Consider the following 22,276-nt stretch of genomic DNA (forward strand, 5'->3'; position numbering starts at 1 on the left):
AATGTGCTAATATAGCACGCAAAACAGTGAGGCATAAAGACAGTGGTAAAAGTGGCTAGTGGACAGACAGTATCCAAACATGGAGGGGGGTGAAGAGGCAGACAGACTATGCAGAGAAGTCTATCTCTCCTCTTCCCTTAAGTGAGGCATTGAACAGTTCAATGGCCCTGGGGACAAATGACTTTCTCAGTCTGCGGCCTGCGGAAATCCACCACCATCTCCTTGGTCTTTGAAGTGTTATGTTGAAGATGATTGAGTTTGCACCATTGCACAAAGTCCTCCACCAGGCTCCTGTACTCCTCCTCCTGCCCGTTCCTGATATACCCCACAATTGCAGTATCATCAGAAAACTTCTGCATGTGGCATGACTCGGTGTTGTAGCAGAAGTCAGATGTGTACATGGGTGAACAGGACTGGAGAGAGCACAGTTCCCTGTGGCGCTCCGATGCTGCAGATCACAGTGTCAGAGACAGTTCTTCAGTCTGGCGAACTGTGGTCGCTCTGTCAGGTAATCTGTAATCCAGGTTGCAGGTGAGCGTCCACACCCATCTGCAAGAGCTTGTCTCCCAATCTGAGGGGCTGGATGGTGTTAAAAGCACTTGAGAAATCAAAGAACATAATTCTCACAGCACTTTTCCCCTTGTCTAGGTGGGAATGTGTCCTGTGTAGAAGATAAGTGATGGCATCGTCCACGCCCACTTTCTCCTGGTAAGCAAACTGTAACGGGTCTAGTGCATGGCGTACCTGAGCATACCTAAGACCAATCACTCCATTGTCTTCATCACATGTGATGTAAGAGCAACAGGTCTGTAGTCATTAAGCTCACTAGGGTGTGGCTTCTTAGGGACAGGGGTAAGACATGATGTCTTCCACAGTGTTGGAACTAAACGGAGCTGCTGAGTAGGCTGCCATACTTGACGGCGCCGGAACCGGAAGCATAGAAGTATAGAAGCATAGAAGATAGATTTAAGAATAATTCATAGCAGTCAATTATTTTTTATTAAAGCATAGAACATTTTAACATACAGTTAAGAAATAATTCACTTTTTCCACATTTTGTTATGTTACAGCCTTATTCCAAAACGGATTAATGGATTTATTTTTTCCTCAAAACTCTACACATAATACCCCATAATGACAGCTTAAAAAAAGTTTTAGATTTTTGCAAATTTCCTCAAATTACCATATTTCTCAGACCATGAGAAACAAAAAAGATCAATGAATGAATCCCATTGAACATCTCTGGAGGGATCTGAAAATGGCTGTGCACCGACGCTCTCCATCCAACCTGATGAAGCTCAAGCGGTTCTGTAAAGAGAAATGGGTGGAACTGGCCAAAGATAGATGTGCCAAGCTTGTGGCTTCATATTCCAAAAGACTTGAGGCTGTAATTGCTGCCCAAGGTGGCACAACAAAGTATTGAGCAAAGGCTGTGAATACTTATGTACATATTATATTTGCATTCTTTATTTCTAATAAATTTGCAAACATTTAAAAAAAAAAACTTTTTTCATGTCATTATGGGGTATTGTGTGTCGAATTTTGAGGAAAAAATCAATTTTAGGCTGAATCCATTTAGGCTGTAACATAATAGAATGTGGAAAAAGTGAAAAGTGTGACTTTCTGTATGCATAAGCAGTAATTACATAGGCATATTCCCATTCCATGGAATACACTGGACCTTATCAAGTATCAAAACCCAGGTTAGGTACTGTCTGCCTATGTAAGACACTAACAATGCCTCTGAACAGAATTAGTATAATAGGCCTAAACCATAATATGTTTTTCACTGGTCACAATCATCATTTAAAATCACAAAAGTAAGTATATTTCTGCACACTGTTGGGCATTAGTTGGTAATATTTCATGAAAACCTAGGTTATGAACGGAATTAGTATAGGCCTAAACATTAATAATACTCATAAGCTCTATGGTGGGCATTAGGGTCAATTCATGTGCCTGTGCATGAGAGCTTTTACACCATAACCACTCCCCCAGTGAGGTAAACACGTCTCACTTGGCCGCTAGCATGGGCGCCCTCCTATGCATCGAGACCGCACACTCCCGACTCTCAGACCAATCAATGCCTTCACATAAGGTCAACAAACGCATTTTAGAGAGCAAACAGACCACTGACCAAATACTGACACACACCAATCAATTGGTAATACCCTCACTTTTACACTCAATTGTACTGAACGGTCATGGAGAAACAGAGAGAGAGATAGAGTTATGGAAGTCTTGTGTGTTTATTGTATAGGGGACTTAGACCATATACAGTGATCACAGCTGAACAAAAAAAAATGATTGCATTTGATTACAAAATCAAATGGGACAAACATTTCAGACCATCATAAAGCTCATATATCACAATGCAGACTTGATGGAAAAAAAAAAGTTTATTTTTACAAACCAATAAATGCAAGGAAATATTTTCATTACACATTAAATAAAAACCATAGTTAGTGTTCTACTGTCAGACATTGTCAGTAATAAATACGTAGTATTCTCTACCCAGACTTTCATTATAAAATGAAGAATACATTCCACTAAAAGGCTTCTGTGATGTGTATGAAATCAATCAAAGGATTTCTTAAGGCAAGACCTAAATACAAGCTATTAATAAGGTGTATGTGGTGTAAACTTGTTACAAATGTCATTAAAGCCATCTTCAATTTCCCGGTGTTCTAGGAATGAAAGGTTAAAAAAAAATAATTTTATATACTCTGTGGCAAGTAACATTAAGATTCAAGTTAAAATATTATATTATTTTTGCTGTGTTTGTGTATAAAATATAGAACATCTCTCTGGTCACAACAAACTGCTCATCTGGAGGCCTGGACTCTTCACTGGGCTTCCTTAATGAGAGCGGAGAGCCGTTTGAATGCCTGTTGAAGGAAAGGAACCCAAGGCGTCAAAATCCATTTGAAATGTTGTGAGTGTGTGTGTGTGTGTGTGTGCACATGGACAGGATGTGACGGCATGCTTCAGTGTGCAGTGTGTTTTTCAGTTTGTATGTCTGCATATTTCTATGTAAGTGTGAACCCCTTATCTATATTATGTATGTGTGTGCATGTGTGTACTATAGATGAAAGGAGCATGAGCATGGTTTGATATAACGATGTTAATGTTGTACCGTGTGTGTGTGAGTGTGTGTGTGTGTGCATGTTTCCTTCCTGTACCTCATCAATCTGTGCTGGGGTGGAGAGGGAGAAGGCAGCCCTGACGTACGGGCAAGGCTCTGAACTGTTGATGGTAAACACTCCTCCAGGAACCAGGAGCACCTAACACACACACACACACGCATGCACACACACACACACACACACACACACACACACACACACACACAGACAAAGACAAACATGTGCATATCAACACACGCGCTCACAAATGCACACATTCAATATTTACCACACATTATTTTTAAACAGGTAATTCAACTCTCCAGATGAACTCAATCCCCTGCTTCAACTTGATCAAATAGGCGGGGCTAGTGAGTGTAATCAAGATAATGGCTGCACTGTGCTCTGAAACGTGAAATAGAAGAATACATCAACACAAGCCTGGCACAGCCAAAAAGCCTTCTAGTCTGGGCATGCTTTTTACTGAGTTGTTCTGGCAGACCACAATAAGTTACTAAACCCCCCACACACACACCCATCAACGTCGTACGGTCACGACGAACAGACTTGTGAGTAATGTGAGAGAGATGCTGTTGTTCTCTCTGTGGGAGTTTCCACAAAGCCAATCCCCAAATGTCAGCCTTTAGAGAGCGCTCCAGTGTTCCCTCGCTGCAGTTCGTTGTAAGGCAATGGACTTGGAAACGACATTGGACTCACAGACGAGTGTGTGTGGGAGAGAGAGAGAGAGAGACAGGGAGTAGGAGGGAGAGTTGCTATGGGAGGAAACACAAAAGGGTGCCCTTCTTACACCCCCGTATTTTCCCCCTGTGTGTGTGTGTGTGTGTGTGTGTGTGTGTGTGTGTGTATCTCTGTGCATTCACGTGTTTGTCACTGTGAGACACCAAACACAAAGGTGCTCATTTTTCCCCTTTGCTTTTCTAAATGTGTATACGGAGTGAATGCATTTGTGTTTCTGTAGGAAACCATACACAAGGGTACTGCTTTTTCCAGATCCTGAAACTGGGTTTGTGTATGTCTGTATGCGCGTGTTTGTGTTTGATTTTCTCTCTCTTGCTCTCTCTCTCTCTCTCTCTGTGTGTCCATGTCGTGTGTGTATATGTGGTTGTGGTTAATTTCCATGCAGCCCCACATAAACACGCCCTCTGTCTCAGTGACTGGCAGGCTGCCCACTGCACCCATAATGCCTGCTATTATTACCAAAGCTGCAAAGCAGGTGAGAGAGAGAACGGGGGAGAGAAAGAGAGAGAGACAGAAAGATAGAAAGAGAGAGAAGGACCACTTAGTGCTTTATGACTTTGAAATTCAGATATACTGTCTGTTGTGTATTTGACCTTCACAATGCTTTCACAGTGGATCAATTGTGTAATAGTAAACAGTCTATTTCTGCTTTGTTTATTGAACAAACCTTGCTGTGGGCCTTGCAACAGATACTTTGATGACTGAGTATTTTGACTTTAATTTCATGTGATGACTCGACTGAGTATAATTCTACAGATGGGATACTTAATTCATGGAATATATTTGCAGGGTGTAGGATCCAAGATATAAAAGGAAGGTTTAACCTGCATCCCCAAAGATACACCTGATCTAGGCAGAAGCACTTTAACTCCAGTATGTGGATTTACATGGATGCTTTAATTCAGATTAGAATTGGAATAATGGTTCAATCGGAATAGAAATGACACATATAAGCACCTTGATCGGAATAAAACTGCCGATCTAATTCGAATTTTAATCGTAGGTTGGTGTAGGTTAAGGTGGTGTAGGTTAAGGTGGTGTATCCCTATCTTATTCCGATTGAACATCCATACGGTCAATCAGATTGCTCACTGTAGCTTCCCAAGCAAAAGCAAAGCAGCTATTCCGATCCAGCTATTCTGGTTATTCTAAGCACTTAAGAACATCTAATCGGAATAGAACGTACCCCATGTAAACAGATGACAAAATTTTCATTCAGAATATAGTTTAATCGGAATGAAAAAACAAAAACTGTTCATGTAAACCCACTTTCTGACAGGCATCCATGAACGTGTTTTAATGCAAGGTTGAAAGTCTTGCTCTTATATTTGCCACTACACTGTTGAGTCCTCATATTGCTTTTGTTTGTGTTCCTTCTTTTGTCTTAGCAGTAAAGTAATAACTTTCATCACATTGCAAGTGCATGAACACTGCAATTTGAGCTTGTCTTCTTGGGAAATATGATAGCACTTTCATGAAACCACATATCTTAGCTTACACACCCGTAATAAACTCAGGTTTGGGAAAGGGAATGGTTTTAGAACTCTAAAGTCCTAATCCTTCTTATGGAAACCTGGCATTTTGAAAATGACACATTACATCTTTCATACACATCATTAAATGGCATTTCCCCCTTGGTTATTAGTTCTGTCTGTCTTTTTGCACTTTGTAACATATGTGTGTGTATGTGTGTATTGCAGGTGAGTACTGACAATAACTGGCTGCCTGCGTGTGAGGGTGTCTGTGTTTGCTGATGTGTTTGCATGTATTTTGTGTGCATGTATGTGTGTATGAACTGCTGAGAGAATACCCTCAGGTCTCGGAGATTAGTGATCCTGTTTTTCCAGTACTGAGGGACCAGGGCCCTGAAGTGTGTCTCTGTGTGTGTGTGTATATATATATATATATATATATATATATATATATATAAAATATATATGTATGTATGTATGTGTGTGTGTGCGCGCGTGCATACATGTGTGTGTTCTCTCTTCATACCTCTTTCTCCAGCGCCTTTTCCATGATGAGCTGCTGCGTATCGGCCACGCCCTTGAGCCGGATCCAGAGGAACATGCCGGCGGCAGGAGCGTGCCAGTCTGCCAGGCCTGCAGGAAGTGCAGGGCACAGAGCGCACAGAATGAGATTACGCAAAGCTGACCACGGGCATGTCAAAAGCCACTGGCCACTGTATTAAACAACCATGCTGTGTGTGTGGACCAACAGATCCTTTAGAGATGAGAAAAAATGAGATATTATGCCATGGGCGCGCACCAATCAGTCATACTACAGCAATATCTTTGATTTCCACAGAATGGGAACACACACTTACACATGGAAATACATTTTGAAATGTGATATTGGTTACACAGTCTACTACATATTTTATTTTAACTTTTCTCTGACTAACTAACTAATCAGATGTACTTCAATGATTAATAAATAAATTTTTGATTGATTAATTTAGAGTCTCCAAGTCCTCATGGCTGTGGAGCTATTGTCAACAATTCTCTACTCTCGCACAATTTCGATTAGAATAACTCATATAACTCTCGAATCGGCTAAGTCTACTGCGTTCCCCTAATCAGGATAAATACGCACGAGGCTGTGCAGTGTTATGTGTTGTGAGAAGCCGTTTCAGGGACTCTTAGGTAACAGTATTTGTTGGGGGTAAGCTGGTGCAGGTGGATATTATTGTGAAATGTGCCGACCTGTCAACCATTTATCAGCAGAGGAGAGCATGGCGTTCCTCTGAGCCCGGTAGAACTCCACCACCCTGTGCAATGCATTACAATAAACAATATATAAAACACATGGATACATGTTACATCAGCATAATATTTAGTATACTATGTCTTTCAGAGGGCTTCAACACTATGAAAAAGAGGGGGTCAGACATTTAACTAACCACAAACACACAAAATAAACAAACAAGCATAAGGCATAATTGCAGCCATCAAAGGCCTTGCTGGGTTATAGCCTCAGAGCAGAGGGCAGAGAGCATTCACTGAGATGAAGGAGAGCGAGCTCACCCGTCGATATGGTTGAGGAATCCCGGCTGACCCCAGGCGTGCAGAAGCTGGGATACCATGAGCTGGACAGAGGCAATGGAGGAAATCATTAACCAGTAACCAGGGAGAGACTGAAACTAGGTTCACATCTCAGACATTGGCATTTACTTCATGAAGTGAAAAGCTCTACAACACATCTGGCATCAGTAGTGCACTTTGAAAATGAAGGACAAACTGGAGAATAGAACACCTGGAAGCCATTTCATATACGTGTATGACCACACCTTCAATATATATGGAGCCACTATCCTGTATGTTCTGATGCTGTTTTCTTATCTGTTTTCTTATCTTATTATTGTTTCTTTCTTTCTTATGTGTTTGTTTGGTACATGTTCAAACGTATTGTCCTATATGTAATGACTGTTTAGGTAATACAAGTGCCTATTTGTCATTCCAATAGAGCACTCCGAATTTGATAAGCTGAATTTGAATTTGAGATAAACACACTACAGAGAAAGAGAGAGAAAGAGCACTGTAATGACGGAGCCTGATGGGCTGGCTCCTGACTGCATGGCTCTTTAATCTGCTGCCTCTCCATTAACCTTTATCAGAGCTGAATAAATGATGAGTGCCTTGTGATCCCTTCTTCACAGCGCTCAGCCAGGAGGGCAAGAGAGAAAAAGGAGGGAGGAAGATGCAGTGGCTAAGAGGAAAGGAAGGATTATAAAGTGGAGAAAATGTGTGTGTGTGTGTGTGTGTGTGTGTCAGACCAGAGAAATATGACATAGGAAGACAGTGTATATGCATGCCCCTAATGATGTGAAGGGATTTATAGGGATTCTATATTCGAGAGGAATTCTATAGTTATCTACATGTGGTCAGGAAGAGTTAAAAAGAAGACTGAAAGGTACACGACATACAAAGGGTTAACTAGAGAGAGAGGGAGACAGACAGAGAGAGAGACAAAGGGAGGATGAAAGAGGCAGAAATGAGGTAGGCTGAAGTGATGAACGAGTGGAGACGTGTAGGCGATGAGGAGCTGACTCACCTGTGTAAAAGTGCTGGTGTGCATGGTGGACGCCTGGATATGCAGAACCACTCTGTCAACCAACGGCTTTGGGCCCGTCAAAAACCCTATCCTCAGCCTACACACACACACACACACACACAGAGAGAGAGAGAGAGATTCAATTTAACCTAACTACTCAAGCATGTAGTGTTAAAACAGTGCAGACCTTGAATAGTGTGACTGAGGCATGTGTGTGAATTAGGATATAGAGGCTGTTTTGTCTGTTTTGTCCTGAGGGCTCCTCTGTTCAGTAGAGATGCGGAAGCATGTGTGCCAGAGGGGAGACACTTCAGCACGGAGGAATGCCTCTAGGATGCACACAAAGACATGGTCTCTCTCCCCCTTTCCTTCATCCATTATCCTCTCGGCCTCACTCTTTTTTCCCCACTCTCAAGCCCTCTCTGTCCCTGTCTCACTCACACACACACACACACTTGACTTAGGCTAATGTTGCACTGTGTTCATTGATGATCATTAATAAAATGCTTAAACATTGTCAGAATTGTCAGAGTTTCACAATAATACAGTTCAGGCCTGAATGCACCGTACATGCTAGCGTGAGTGTGTGTGCGTGTATGCCAGTATCTTCCTGTGAGAATACAGACTATTTCTTCCATGTGATTGCACCCACCTACTCACCCATGCACACACACATATAAAATACACACACACACACACACACTCTTCAGGTCCCTGATCACTCAGTACTGGAAAAAAATACATCACGAAGCTCGCAGTCCTGAGGGTACACTCTCAGAAGCACACACACACACACACACATACATACACACACACACACACACCCCTGTGTCAGTGTCAGGACCAAGGCTAATTCAATTAGGCCCTTAGGGAGTCCAAATGAGACAGGTGGGCCTAGTCTCTCGCCACCTACGCTAGTGCATGAGGAGCCTAAAAGGAAGGACAGCGCCATGGAAACAGAGTCTGTCAACATGGGACAAGAGTGACGTCACAATAGGCGCAATGGAGATAAACAAAAATGTATGGATGATGAGAAATATACGCACATATGCTGATGGGGAAATCAAGGGAAAACAAACTGTTAAATCGTGTCAAACTGTGTCTCAACTAACGTTCCATTTGTCCTTCTTTCTTTTGCTCTATTTTTGCCTCTCTGTGTGCCATTTGCTTCCGACAGTGACTAACAATCGCACGGTCACTCTGACAACCCCCGTAGTGCTCACCCTGATGACAGGATCTTGGAGAAAGAGTCAGTGCGGAGGATGCGTCCGTCAACGTCCATGGAAAGGAAGGTGGGAGCCCATGGCTGTGGAACAAAGCACAGGGAGCCATTAACTGTGAGTCACATACAGATTAAAGTAACCACATGCCATTACCACACACCAATCAACTAGGAGTGCTAACCACAAGACACAGCAAAACAAGTTCAATGATTGGTCAAAAACAAAGCTATGGAACTAACCATATTATTATCACATGTTGATTCTAGGCTACACAATTTGATTGGCTGAAAAACCATGTAATATTTTAGAGACTTGTGCTAAAACGTGCCTACATTTAGATTACAGCCATGATGCTCTTCTAAAAGGTAACATTTTAAAATGTTGAGTGATAGTGATAACAGATTTACTGTGTAGCGAAATCAATGAGAATCATGAAATCAATGAGACTCCTATCTGAGCAAACAAATGCTCAACATCAGTCAACATCAGCTATTTACTATGCACATATATATTCCTAGGCATTCTCGAATTTAGTATTTCCCCACCAGAAAATTGTTCCTGTCTGACTTGACTGACACTGACCTGATGTAAACCAGGGCATTACAATTTCTTGGGCGCATATGACAGGACTGCTGAGCAGAGTAATATTCTGATATCAGGGGAGACTGACAGTCTGATAGTAATATATGGCAACACACAGAATATTACCGATAAGCCCAAGGTATGAGTAAATTGAAAGACCAGGGGACTGTGTGCAGACATTTCACTGTCATTTTTTCTTTCCACGAACTGACTTTGTTATTGCCTAGGGCTTGTCTCTGGGGCTTGTCTCTTCATTTGTTTGTGTGTGTGTGTCTATGAATGAAGAGAGAGAGGGAGGAAGAAAGAAAGAGAGAGAAAGAAAGAGAGAGGGGAGGGAGATGGTGTGTGTATGTGTATGCTTGTTGTTTTAAGTTTCCATATTGACTTGTTTTGTGCATCCCTGAACTATTATACAGACATCCAAAACAGTTCTGAAGCGATCTGTACTGCTGATGTTGTCTGCTATCTCCTTGTACCTCGAGTGTTCTGCCCTTGATCAGTGCTAGGATGAAATGAAGTGAATGGACATAAGGCCAAAGGAGAGGGCATGGTACCTTCTGAAATTGCAGGAAGTAATAGGGATCATCCTCGATGATGAGGAGGTCATACTTTCTGGCCAGCTGCAAAAATGTACAAAATATGATGTATTAGCTGGCAAAGACCTTACTCAAAAACATCCAACCCCCCCCCCCCCTCTCTCTCACATTGACACAAATGCTCTCCCTCCCTCCCCTCTCCCTCCCTCCCTCACTTTCACTCTCGTCACTCTCCCACTCCCCCTCCCTTTATCTCTGCCCACTCCTCCATCCCTACTCCATCCCTCCCCCCTCCACTCACATCGTAGACCTGCTGCTTGCGCTGCGTGGTCATGGAGGCTCCGGTGGGGTTGCCCCCGTTGGGGATGGTGTAGAGCACCCGGGGCACGTTGCTGCCGGGCTTGTGGGCGTCCGCCGGATCCCAGCGAGACAGGACGTCCCGCAGGCCCTCCGGGATCATGCCGTGTTGGTCGCTGGGGACGTTGATGATGTTGCAGCCCAGTGGCTGGAGCTGGGGATGGGGAAGGTCATGGATGCCATAAGGTAACAACAGGTTTATAATGACCCCAGCAACACAGAAACAACAACTAGAGGTATTTATAATATGACTGCTGCATGGTGTTGCCATGTACAATGACCACAGCAGAGCAACAAAAACAAGAGTGTTTCTGTCAACATACTAGTGTGTAGTTTTTCTTTTTAATGTGGAAATGTTTACACATGAAAGTTACTAATAGTAGTATATTTCTTTCAGAGTCTCATGGTTATTTTAAGCTCTGTTAGAGGTGAAACTACAGAAAGCCTCCTCTACACAAAAGCACATACAGGAAACAGCTGAGGAAATGAAAGGGGGCCCAAGATGGCTGGAAGGAAATGGATGGAGTGAGAAAGAGACAAAGAAACTAAAAGTGACAGAGAGTGAGAGCAACAGTATGGACGAGGAGTACCTTCAACATTAGAGAATTTGAAAGTGACTGAATAGAAAGAGATGGGAGAGAGAGTGGAAATAGAAACAGTGACAAACATAGGAAGAGAGATAGGGAAAATGAAAGAAAGAGATAGGGAGAGAGGGCAGGAGGCGTGAAAAGAGAGGGATGGATAGGAAGAGACAGAGAAAACTGTAGGAAGTCATGAATAACGTCTCCTACCGCTGCCAGCGTGCCAGAGTATGTGGGTGCATCCAGCAGAATGTTGTCTCCCGGATTCACCAGCATCTCAAACACCTTCCAAAGACAAGAACCATGACATTACAAATAACTTCCAAAGACAAGAACCATGACATTACAAATAACTTCCAAAGACAAGAACCATGACATTACAAATACCTTCCAAAGACAAGAACCATGGATCAAACACCATCACCATTATTCCATTATTATTTTCCTGCTTTCATTATTGAACCCCCATCACCGAAGAACAAGAGAGACGTGACATTTTAAATCGAGAACCCTTCACTGCGCTGGCCGGCACAAGATGCAGAAATCAAATTGATAATTTGAAAGAAAGCAAAACAACACAGAAATCAAATCGCTAATGTGGAAGGGTGCGTCTTCTCTATCTAAACTGAAACGGACATGACCACATTAGAGTTTGGGCTCTACGGTGCATGGCTTCTGCCCAGAAAACAGTCATGTCTGGAGCATGCCGCTGCCAGATGTGGACCTGTGGGATTCACACCAGATTAGGAGTAAGCCTCAGGGCTGGTCAGTGTCCATTACACAACTGACACGAGATTGGAGACTGATTAGGAGAGACTTGCGAAAGAAGAAAGGTCGGTGAAAGAGAGTCCAGTGACTTGGCGAGAGAGAAAGAGACGGGGGAGAGAGGGATAATTGGACAGAAAAAGAGATCGAGCTTTCCGGCATATGACAGCCGGCCTTTGATGACTCACAGCAACGTGCCAGTTGTAGTCGTGGGTGTAAATGGGTGCAAATGCTTTGTGTGAGTGTAAACCCATTTAAAGTCTATGGTGCAACCACACATCTTTCTTACTTTCTTAGTGTCTCTCTCGCTCTTGCTCTCTCTCTCTTAGTGTATAACGGCGTGTGTGTGTGTCTGTGAGTCAGAGAGAGCAACTGACTGACTCTAAATAGGCATGCAGGGATGGGTGTTTTTGTACTCCCAAAAATGAGCATGTGGACAGTGTGTACTGAGTGTGTATGTGATTTGCATACATAATATTCCACCTTCTGGTGTATGTGTGTGTGTGTGTGTGTGTGTGCCCACGTGTGTGTGTGTGTGTGTATATATATATATATATATATATATATATATATATATATATATGTGTGTACGTCAACCGTCAATGTACGTGTACGTGCACGCATGCATGCATGCGTGTGTGTGTGTGTGTGCGTGTGTATGTGTATGTGTGTACCTTGCACAGGCCCTCCTGGCTGCCTGTGGTCACACACATCTCCATCTGGCCTCTCTCAGGACTGTAGCCTGCAGTAGGGGGGTTATGGAGGCTTTTCTGAAGTTCCTTCATCCACGAGACCAGCTCTGGGATGCTAAAGAAAGAACACACAAACAAATAGCTCTCAACTTAGCTATTCACATTCATGATTTTACAATGTTCATTTTTATTACTAATCATTATTGTTTCTTTTTGTTTGCATTGTTATAATAAATATTATTACACCAAAAATCATAAGTACAGTAAAGGTCTTGAATTCCATTAATATTTTCCTGCTTTCATTATTGAACCCCCATCACTACAATAATCACTTAGACATCATTAAATACTATCTATGTAAGCATCATTATAATGGTTTGCAAGTATATCTCAACTGATATTCACTTCTATCATACATTATCATCACTAGCATCGCCACCAGAATCACCTTCGCCATCATCGTAATAAATTACATAGTACTTTAAATGGCCATTAAAATAGCATCGTCATTGATTATCTCACCACAACCATCACCTCCTCCATCCACATCATACAGTGTAATCACCATCATCATCACATAATCCTGACATCATCATCATTGCCATCATCAATAGTCTCATGACCCATCAACATGAATCATTAGTATTACTGTCATCATCATTTCAGTGAGCCTATAATACAATAGCATACCATTTTTCATTTCATATCATCCAGTTACGTAATCCTAATCCTCATCAGCTCTCTCCACACTGTAAAAGTTATCACCTCATCATCACTCCCATCTTTCATCAAAAATAAAGTGCAACCACATAGTTCACATGCAAACACTAACTGGGGCAATGTGAAAAAGAATCCAGTAGTGTGTGCTATCTGCAAATGCTTAAAATTCTACAAGGCCCAAGCAGAGTCAGTTTACATTATCCAGAGGAGTTGCAATGATGTCTGAAAACCAGCGGGGGCACTGTGGGCTATATTTTGTCAGGGCCGTATATGGCTCTGTATATTGCATACTACTGTAACCTCAGGTCCACATTTATTTCAATCACTTGCCTTTCTGTATTTTCTCCACTTACAGGACGCCTATATATAACATGTCTGTTATGCTTTCATAAAGTCATTCAGTATTTAATGTAAATGTACAACAACAAACTATTCTGAAAGAAGAAGTTACTTTGGGAGATTCCTGTGACCCAACAGCCTCTAGCTGCTGATCCAGACACAGGCTGTTTCTCAAAGTCAAGGATCCTCAAGGATTCATACTTGGTAGAACTGAGCCCTGCCGAGTCAAATCCTTCAAAGACGAGGCAAGGCTTCTTCTTACCATTCAGAAAACACACAATGGAACAGACTAGTGAGTGTGCAGGAAGCTTCAGGTGTACGCTACTGAAAATCAGGCCTCCTGCCTGCTTCTTTTTGAAAAGCAATGAATGCACCACTGTCATTCTCCCCCATCTATAAATTGAATTACACATGTTTGATTAAGCCAAAATTAACCACAGCACAGCAACCAGTAAGCAAAATCATAAAGAGAAAAGTGTAATATTTAGCTCGCAATCGCTATCATTAAAAACATTTAAATACCCTTCCTAAGTGCCTTCTTCAACATTGTCAAAATGACCGGAGCCCATATTTCATTTGGGCTACTTTACATAGTGATAATATGACAATGTTTACATTGTAATAGTGATCTGCCTTGTTTAGTACATATTTTAAATCTTCCATAAATGTGCGCACAGGATTGTGGGTGTTCCAAGCACGCAGAGGATACACATATGCATCCTCAAAAATTCGGCAAAATGAAGGACTTCCGCCTTGGTAGAATTTGGTAGACTTTGATGGATGTTTGACATTGGAACAGTACTTCAGCGGGACTCGATGACGTAACATCCTTCAAATAGCAGCCTTGAAGGATCCCACCTTGACTTTGAGAAACACCCACTGGCAGACAGTGAACACCCAAGTAATGTGACAGTAATGTGACAGTAATGTGACAGTCTCAATCAGTAAAATTGAGGTACTTTACCCATAAGATCCAGAATACTGCAGCGCCCTCTTCATAGTGGTCTCATCGAACACCACAGCTTCTCCATTTTTCACCTGGATAGTGGCCGACTTGAAAGGGAAGGTGTTGGGGTTTGGAGCCCCACCGGCCAGGGAGATGAGCGAGGGTGGAGAACGCTGTTGCAGCTCAGAGAGAGAGAGAAAAGAGAGAGAGAGAGAGAGAGGGAGAGTTCACTTCTGGCTCCTTGGCTATCAATTTGGTAACTATAATGGGCTATTTTACGTCTTTAGAACACTAAATATATCGGAGGTGTCAAATGTTGAATAACTCCTGTCTAGATGTTTTGATGTTAATCACTCCTATGATGTATTACTATTGTCTATCCAAAGCAAAGTGCCTGTTTCGAAGTTAACTGATGGTCAAATCAACCAAAAATCTGACATTGTTTGCACCTCCAAGTGGTCTGTTACATAAGTTTGTGTGAAAGAATTGGATGTTGAAGTGGAAATGTAACTGGGTTGAGGGCTGGCTTACTTAGTATACGGATTGGAGAAGGTTTCCGGGCTGCGCTGACAGCCGTTAAAAAACGTGAATAGTTCATCATTCCTGGGAAGAAAGTATGCAATGTTTGGGCATTCATATAATTAAAAGTATTATTCATTAGCAGCCCAAACTTTGTAGGGTGGAAGACAAACATGTTTTCAGTATGACTGAACCATTAAAAGATTGTATGCCATTCTCATTGACTTTTTACAGGCCCTAGATTTGGGACAAAGTGCAAAAAGTGACCTTAAGGGTAGTATAAACTTGTTTTTGTACGCATTTGGTATCAATCATTATTTTTTTCTCTATATATTTCATTAATGTTGTACCCATATTTGAGATCTCCATGTCAATAGGCTTGACAATTTTAAGGATTAAAATAAAGGGAGAATAATGCTAAACATTATTAGATTTAATGTGTTTTAATTGAATTACACCCTGTGGACAGAAATAGGCCCGAATTCTGGGAAATGCCCAGATAAGAAATGCAACTTCAAATCCGTCTAAAACAACTTGTTTGTGAATGTCTGATAACTCCAGCAGCTGTGGATTGTTTGGTCTAGCGCGCAGGGCCACTTTCGTTAGCTTATTGCTTTGTGGGCAAGATTTTCAACAGGTCTCAATCAGGTGCAATGTCTCAAACGTGCAACTGACTTGATTATAGTAGACCTGCGACGACAAATGCGATCTTTTGGTTCTTTCAGACACACAAACACGTGTTAACAGGTTTAGTTGAGTGCATACAGGAACTTGTGCAACGAAACGTGAAGACAACAATTGGAGCAAGCGGTGAACAGCCTATTCATTCAGTTTAGGTATAATATTTCAGCGGGTGAAACTCCGGTAAATTCTGAAACTTTAGGTCTGTAAGTTGCAAATTAGTATTAAAATATCGCTGGCAACTGAAAGACAATAATGTCCATTCCGCATACACTGACCTTGCGTTTCTTCTTCGCTAGATTACCAGCTACCAACTGCAATAGTGTTGCCACTGGGTAGTGTAGTGTTAGTTAAGTAATTGCAGTGAACTATTACTCCTGAAATGACACAATTTCCCAGAATTCCTTGCGACAGCATAATATTTACATCATTTCCACAACAATCCTGGCTGCTGCTGGGCACTAGCCTATGGCACTAGCTAATAGTAGTTAGCGCTTCACGATTTTGCCACACACGTACAACAGTTGTAAATGACCAGAGGTACTGTATTGATTTTTGGAACACCATATGAACTTTTGAAGTGTGACAGGTATGATGTCATGATCTTACTACAAATGTGACATAGCAGTAAGTTAACGTTAATGGTGATGTTGGAGTTACGTTTGCTATCAGACATGTCGTTGCTAGCTGCTAGCTGAGTAATATGTGACGGTCATACCAATATTCTACAATTTCGCCAGAAATATTACTCGTTGACAAGTTATCGCCAGCTTGCCAGTCACTGTGTAATCATTTACAATACAATGAATCCTTTGAAATTAGGGCTAGATAGGTATCATTAGGATGAAATGGAGACACGGGGCTGGCTGGCTAGGTAGCTAGCTAGTGAATGGCACACAGCTGGGTCCAATCGATCAGTTTGCCTCCGTGTTCCTTTCCTCAATCACTACGATGTGCTGTAATTAAGGCCTAACTTAACTTTTACCCACAGCTGCTAATGGGGAAGAGGAAGGACATGATGATCCATCCACGGTACCTTATAGGTAAGTGTACTTGTGGATGTTAAATGCAGTTGGTTTATCTGGCACAAGCTTCAGACGAGTGATGGATAAATAAGCCAGTGGTTGTGTATAACAACAAGAAATTCTACGGTCTTCATTTACAATTATGTTGTGTTATTGATGCAAAGTGTATATTTGCTACAGCATATTCTTGTTCTGGAACTTATTTACGAGATTACTGTGTATTTTCGTCATACACAAATGTATCTTCCTCTGTGTGGATCCTGTAAACCAACAATGACTAGCTTGAAACGGAAAACTGAAAAGGGTTTGTGTACTTACCACAAAAAAAAGTTTTTTGACCACATACACTCTGATTGCACTGCTGCTGGGCTTTGGCCAGGTTTTGTATTCACCGACCCAAACCTGTTTGCAATTCCTTGATCTGCCAGACAACCTTGAGCATAATGATGAAACAAAGCAGTATCTTGAACAGTTCTTTTGTTACAAATTAAGTAATGTGAATGTGACTTTTTTTTTGACTGCCCCCCCACCCCACAGGAGACCGGGATGAGGTAGGGGTCTATAATGCCCATCGGAAGAAGCACAAGAAGCACAAGAAGCATAAGAAGAAGCATCACCGCGAGGAGAGCTACTCACCCGACGAATCGGACTCTGGTCTGCCCATAATCATCAAACCCCCACAACTCAAGCTGAAGATTAAGCTGGGAGGGCAAACGCTGGGCACTAAAAGGTGAGCTAGGGAAAGCCTCCCTAAACGTCAGCCATGTCTGCAGACACTGTGGGTGGAGAACACCATAAACAACATTATAAAAAATACTAAAAAATACCTCTAATGATAATCTGTGTAGAGCAGCGGTTCCCAAACTTTTCCCCCCGCATACCACCACCTGACTCGGCTCGCGTACCCCCACCATCCGACACATAAAACGGAATACATTCTATTGACGCATTCCTGACATCATGTTTAATTAGCTGCCCTACATGATAACAAAATCAAAATGTGCAACTGGTCTATGAGCTCTCTCTCAGGATATATGACTGAGAACAGAGCCTTATGTATCATGCATGTAATGCCTCATGCATCACCGGCCAAACTGGCTAGTAAGTTTTTATTAACACCCACAGCATTTGGATGGTTGGCGGGTGTTAATTTAGAACCCTGCTACTATGGGTACATACATATACTGTATGTGTGTCCACTGTCCAGTTCTGTCCATCTAGATATTGGCCATGATTGATTTCATAATTTGTAATGTATTGTGTGTGCGTGAATGTGTTTTGATCTGGTCAGTGTGCCAACATTCAGTGTGGTATCGGAAGCCCCTCGTTCTCCTTCTCCTCTGATGATTGTTGATGATGGTGACGATGACGATGATGATGATGATGATGATGACGACGACGAAGACGACGATGATGAACCCTCAGAGGGAGTTCCCATTGAGCAGTACAGAGCCTGGTTAGGTGTGTGTGCCTTTGACTGACTATGCATGTTTATGTGTGTGTAGAATATGACAGTGAGTCGTGCACTCTGTGTACCTTGTCTCCTAACCCTCAATGTTCATTTTAACATTGACTCTTTTTTTTTTTTTTGTTTTTACAAAGAACACAGTATTTATTTTTTTATTATTATTAATCCTTTGTCATCTCCTCATCCCCAGATGAGGACAGTAACCTGGAGCCCTCGTCTCTGGGCGAGCTGGACTCGAGCTCCCTGCTCGGGCCCGTGGACGAGGAGGAGCGCTGGCTGGAGGCTCTGGAGAAAGGGGAGCTGGATGACAACGGAGAGCTCAAGAAGGAGATCGACGAGTCACTGCTCACCGCCCGACAGGTAGGTGCCCGTCATACTGAGGTAGATGATCCCACTTAGATTCTAAACAACTTTTTCTCCAGTCTTGCTTTGTTACCGAACATTATAATCAACATTTTGCACACTGCTAATCCCTTAGGAAAATATTGTTCTATTCACAGCAGTGCCAGGTTTTGTCTTTATTTATGTTTAGTGTTTGTCATGCATCACTGAGCGTGTACAATTCAGACATAGTGGAATGTCCATCAAATGTAAATATACAGTATTGTTTGTGTATCCACACTCAAGCAGTTGTCTTTGTAATATTGCTTAGTCTTCATATGTGTATATAATGTTTATGTGTGTGGCCCATTCAGAAAGCGCTCCTGCACAAGCAGCAGAGCCAGCCCTTGCTGGAGCTGCCCATTGGCCTGCAGGTGAAGGAGCCCACGGCGGAGATGCTGCGCAAACGCGAGGAGCGTGCTCGCCAGCGCCGCCTGCAGGCCGCCCGCAAGGCCGAAGAGAGCAAGAACCAGACCATCGAGCGTCTGACCAAGACCAGCAACAAGGCCAAGGTGCGCAGCGGCGTCCGTTGCGACAGGGAACGCCGCGGCAAGCACCATGTCCACGCTCAGGTGCCCACCGTGTGCTACCGCAGCTCGGCCACCCACGGCGCCAGCATCTCATTCCCCGTGGGTGCGCCTCCGCGACCGGCGCCACCGCCGAGGCCGAGCTGTGGGGTGGACGGGTGTCCGAACCCCAAGAGGTACGCGTGCTCCAAGACGGGCGTGCCGCTGTGCAGCCTCGAGTGTTACAAGAGGAACCTGCAGATCCAGATGCCACAGATGGTGGCTTAGAACGCATGTGATAATCGGAGTGTGTGAGTTGAAGTGTGTGTGTGTGTGTGTGAGCGAGCGTGTCTCAATTTGCAACTAATGCAAGTGACCTAATACGTTTGTGTGTGTGTGTGAGTGCAGGTGTGTTGAGAGTGAACCAGTAACCTGAAACGTGTGAAACAAAACAAGCTGTTTGTCTGATGTGTGTGTGTGTGTGTGTGTGTAACAGGCAGAATATGGATGAAATGATTAAGAGTGTGTGTATTCACATTACCCCAGAAGTACATTGTTGTCCTGGTGACGTCATCGTCCGTGTGTGTGTGTGTGTGTGTGTGTGTCTGTGTGTGCACAGACAGAGAGTCTGCTATATATGTCTGTACCTGTACTCTGAACTAGAGTGCAAATCCCAGAACTTATTTATCGCTGTGCTATGGCATTTTTGGCCATGTTTTTTTTTTCTTAATTGTTATCCTGGCAATACAATTATGTATGAGATGTAATTCATTTGTTGTTTTGGCATTTAACCAGGTAGGCAAACCACATATTTATTTTCTGTATCGAGATGCAGTGGGAGATTTTGGCAAGAAATCTCAAGAGATAAAAAAAAAAAAAGATTATTTTTGTAAAAAGAATGAAATAAAGAACCTGTTTTTGTAAGTATTGTCTCTTCATTCTTTTGCCCCTGTTGTTAACCTGAAATTGGTCAACTCCACATATGAAATTGTGACCTATGCCATCAGCTACTTAGTAAGATTCTTACTAACACCATGTGTTTTGGGGGCCCAAAGACCATGAAGCCAGAAATACAACGCAGCTACAAGTAGCATGTCATCACTGGTTAGTAGTCAAATGAGATATTCACATGGGAATAAAACCTCATGATGTGTAGTCCTTCCTGACTAAAACCCACTGCTAGAAAATAAATAAAATGTGAACAATGTCAACTTTCTTCTCAAGCAGCCAAATGTGTAGTAAAAGTTAATTTGTAGACATTTCAATGGTACTTGTGTGACATCTTTTTGTCTTTTGTTTTCCAACTGTGGAATCATGTAACAATATATTCTAGAGAAATGAGTGTTGTGCTCATTGTTTTACTGATGTAGTCGTTGTTTTGCTCCACCTGAATGCTATGGCTATACTCAATGGTTGTGTGTGTGGTGTGGCTGTTGCAAGAAACCACAAACGTGTTTTTGTTTATTTATTAACAGATAAGAAATTAGAACATTTAGCTTTTTTTAATTTCCCAATTTCTGACAGTTCATAAAAAATATTTATCTTAAATACAGTATAAAAAAAATCTCAAGTCCCTTTGAAACATACAATTGGAGTTCTACTCCACAAAAGGCAACTGAAATGCCAGTGTGTCGCTGGCCACCAGTCTCTGTCTGTTGAGGCACTGATTAAATTGTACCAAAATGCCCAATGGCAAAGCAGTTGGTATAATGACAGGGTATACTTCCTCATCCTTGATTGAATGGAATGTTGTGTGCAGTTGAATGTTTTTTTGGTGTGAAAAGGGGATCAACATACTGTTGAACCTGACAGGCTACATATGTCTGCACTTGGCTATAATCCCATGAAAAACATTTGTAATAAGCTTTTGTACTGGTACACACAAGCTTTTTTTCTGTTTCAGACTCACATACTGAAAATAATGTTACATGTTACATCCACAACAAAGGAGCACAATTCTGAGGGAGGGGGGTCAACCCACATGATTCAAAATGACTTGTAGCAGCCATTTCAGCATAGTGGCAGAAAAAGGGTTTAGTGGTTTTTCAATCTCTCTGAACACTTGCTTTTCCCATGAAAAATCTGTATGTAACGTCTAACTACACTGTCCTATTGGTACCACACAAACTCTACTGACCTAGTACATGACAGAAAACAGTTACCTGCTAACAAAACAGTAACAAGAAGATGCCCTGATTGCAATGCCAGAAAGCACACATTGCCAAATGTAAACATAACCAGGATTAGCAGACAGATTTCCAGACCCTGGATTATTTTTATTATTATTATTATTATTATTATTTTATTATTATTTCATAATGTTTACCTCCCTCCTTCTGGATAGGCATCCTGGACAAACGCAATCACATCAACTTATTACTTCACATGATTTAAAACTGTGTCTTTTTAAAGTGTATTTCTTTGTGATGTTTGCCTTAGTCAGATAGGACAGTGAAGAAGGACAGGAGGTGAGTGGGAGAGAAGGGCAGGGTGGGATCGGGAGAGGACCCCATGGGCACTTGGTACCATTTGGTATGGTACGGACACCGCAACTCCCCCATACAACTGTGTCTTAACCTAAGACGTCAATTAACCTTATTACCATAGGTCAAGAGTCTACTTATTCCTTATGTGGATGCGAAAGCAACCAAATGTGTTTATACATAATTCCAGCTTTTTTCGTCAGGTATCATAGATTAATCTTTTGCAATGTATTTAGCATTGCTGAATTGTGATATTATCGTTATCGTGGGCAAAGTATCGTAACAGTATTGATTCGTGAGTTACTCTGCGATTCCCACCCTTAATCTCAAGGCCTGAGCATCAGTCGAATGGATGCATGAGTCTTTTTCTGCTTACTCAAAGGTCCTTCCACACTGTTAACGTTAACTAACTATAATGATATGATCATCCACGGATGGATTCTGTCTGTTGCTGTCAACATTTCTATCATTCACAAAATCACTGATAGTGACGCCCAACAATATAGTAATTCATGTCATTGTGTTATAATTG

General features: G+C 42.1%; 3 protein-coding genes across 4 annotated transcripts in view; 1 reads left to right on the forward strand and 2 right to left on the reverse strand.

Annotated features, from left to right (window-relative positions):
• Nucleotides 1–2,230: 2,230 nt before the first annotated feature.
• Nucleotides 2,231–16,283, reverse strand: aadat (aminoadipate aminotransferase). The gene is made up of 14 exons (XM_048236459.1): nucleotides 16,160–16,283; nucleotides 15,213–15,284; nucleotides 14,700–14,868; nucleotides 12,659–12,791; nucleotides 11,430–11,504; nucleotides 10,583–10,792; nucleotides 10,300–10,365; nucleotides 9,164–9,246; nucleotides 7,941–8,037; nucleotides 6,914–6,975; nucleotides 6,593–6,657; nucleotides 5,883–5,989; nucleotides 3,183–3,284; nucleotides 2,231–2,888 (listed from the first exon to the last, which is right to left on the reverse strand). Exons 2-14 carry the CDS (start codon nucleotides 15,280–15,282, stop codon nucleotides 2,847–2,849), a joined length of 1,281 nt encoding a protein of 426 aa, XP_048092416.1. The 5' UTR covers nucleotides 15,283–15,284; nucleotides 16,160–16,283; the 3' UTR covers nucleotides 2,231–2,846.
• A 52-nt stretch (nucleotides 16,284–16,335) lies between these two features.
• Nucleotides 16,336–20,185, forward strand: ino80b (INO80 complex subunit B). 2 transcript variants are annotated; one of them, XM_048236461.1, is made up of 6 exons: nucleotides 16,336–16,421; nucleotides 16,873–16,924; nucleotides 17,444–17,636; nucleotides 18,198–18,367; nucleotides 18,565–18,734; nucleotides 19,070–20,185. In XM_048236461.1, the coding sequence occupies exons 2-6, from the start codon at nucleotides 16,879–16,881 to the stop codon at nucleotides 19,547–19,549; spliced, it is 1,059 nt and encodes a 352-aa protein (XP_048092418.1). In that variant the 5' UTR covers nucleotides 16,336–16,421; nucleotides 16,873–16,878; the 3' UTR covers nucleotides 19,550–20,185. The 2 variants fall into 2 exon arrangements, with proteins under 2 accessions (XP_048092418.1, XP_048092417.1); XM_048236460.1 differs by having other exon boundaries at nucleotides 16,352–16,470.
• Nucleotides 20,186–20,762: 577 nt separating this feature from the next.
• Nucleotides 20,763–22,276, reverse strand: part of intu (inturned planar cell polarity protein) — a 23,574-nt gene continuing 22,060 nt past the window's right edge. Inside the window, 1 exon segment of the mRNA XM_048235752.1 lies at nucleotides 20,763–22,276. This exon segment is cut by the window's right edge and continues 476 nt beyond it. The gene's annotated coding sequence lies outside the window, so the exon portion shown is untranslated.

Source organism: Alosa alosa, chromosome 24, assembly GCF_017589495.1.
Source record: "Alosa alosa isolate M-15738 ecotype Scorff River chromosome 24, AALO_Geno_1.1, whole genome shotgun sequence".
In the NCBI taxonomy this organism is placed as follows: domain Eukaryota; kingdom Metazoa; phylum Chordata; class Actinopteri; order Clupeiformes; family Clupeidae; genus Alosa; species Alosa alosa.

Bases quoted from the DNA above. Each gene is read 5' to 3' on its own strand.
- aadat (XM_048236459.1), bottom strand. From the start codon at position 15,282: ATGATGAACTATTCACGTTTTTTAACGGCTGTCAGCGCAGCCCGGAAA. The intron at 10,793-11,429 runs GTAGGAGACGTT...CCCCATCCCCAG, and splicing joins ACTCTGGCACGCTGGCAGCG to CTCCAGCCACTGGGCTGCAA. The intron at 3,285-5,882 runs GTATGAAGAGAG...TGTGTGTGTTAG, and splicing joins AAAAGGCGCTGGAGAAAGAG to GTGCTCCTGGTTCCTGGAGG.
- ino80b (XM_048236461.1), top strand. From the start codon at position 16,879: ATGGGGAAGAGGAAGGACATGATGATCCATCCACGGTACCTTATAG. The intron at 17,637-18,197 runs GTGAGCTAGGGA...TGATCTGGTCAG, and splicing joins CAAACGCTGGGCACTAAAAG to TGTGCCAACATTCAGTGTGG. The intron at 18,735-19,069 runs GTAGGTGCCCGT...TGGCCCATTCAG, and splicing joins CACTGCTCACCGCCCGACAG to AAAGCGCTCCTGCACAAGCA.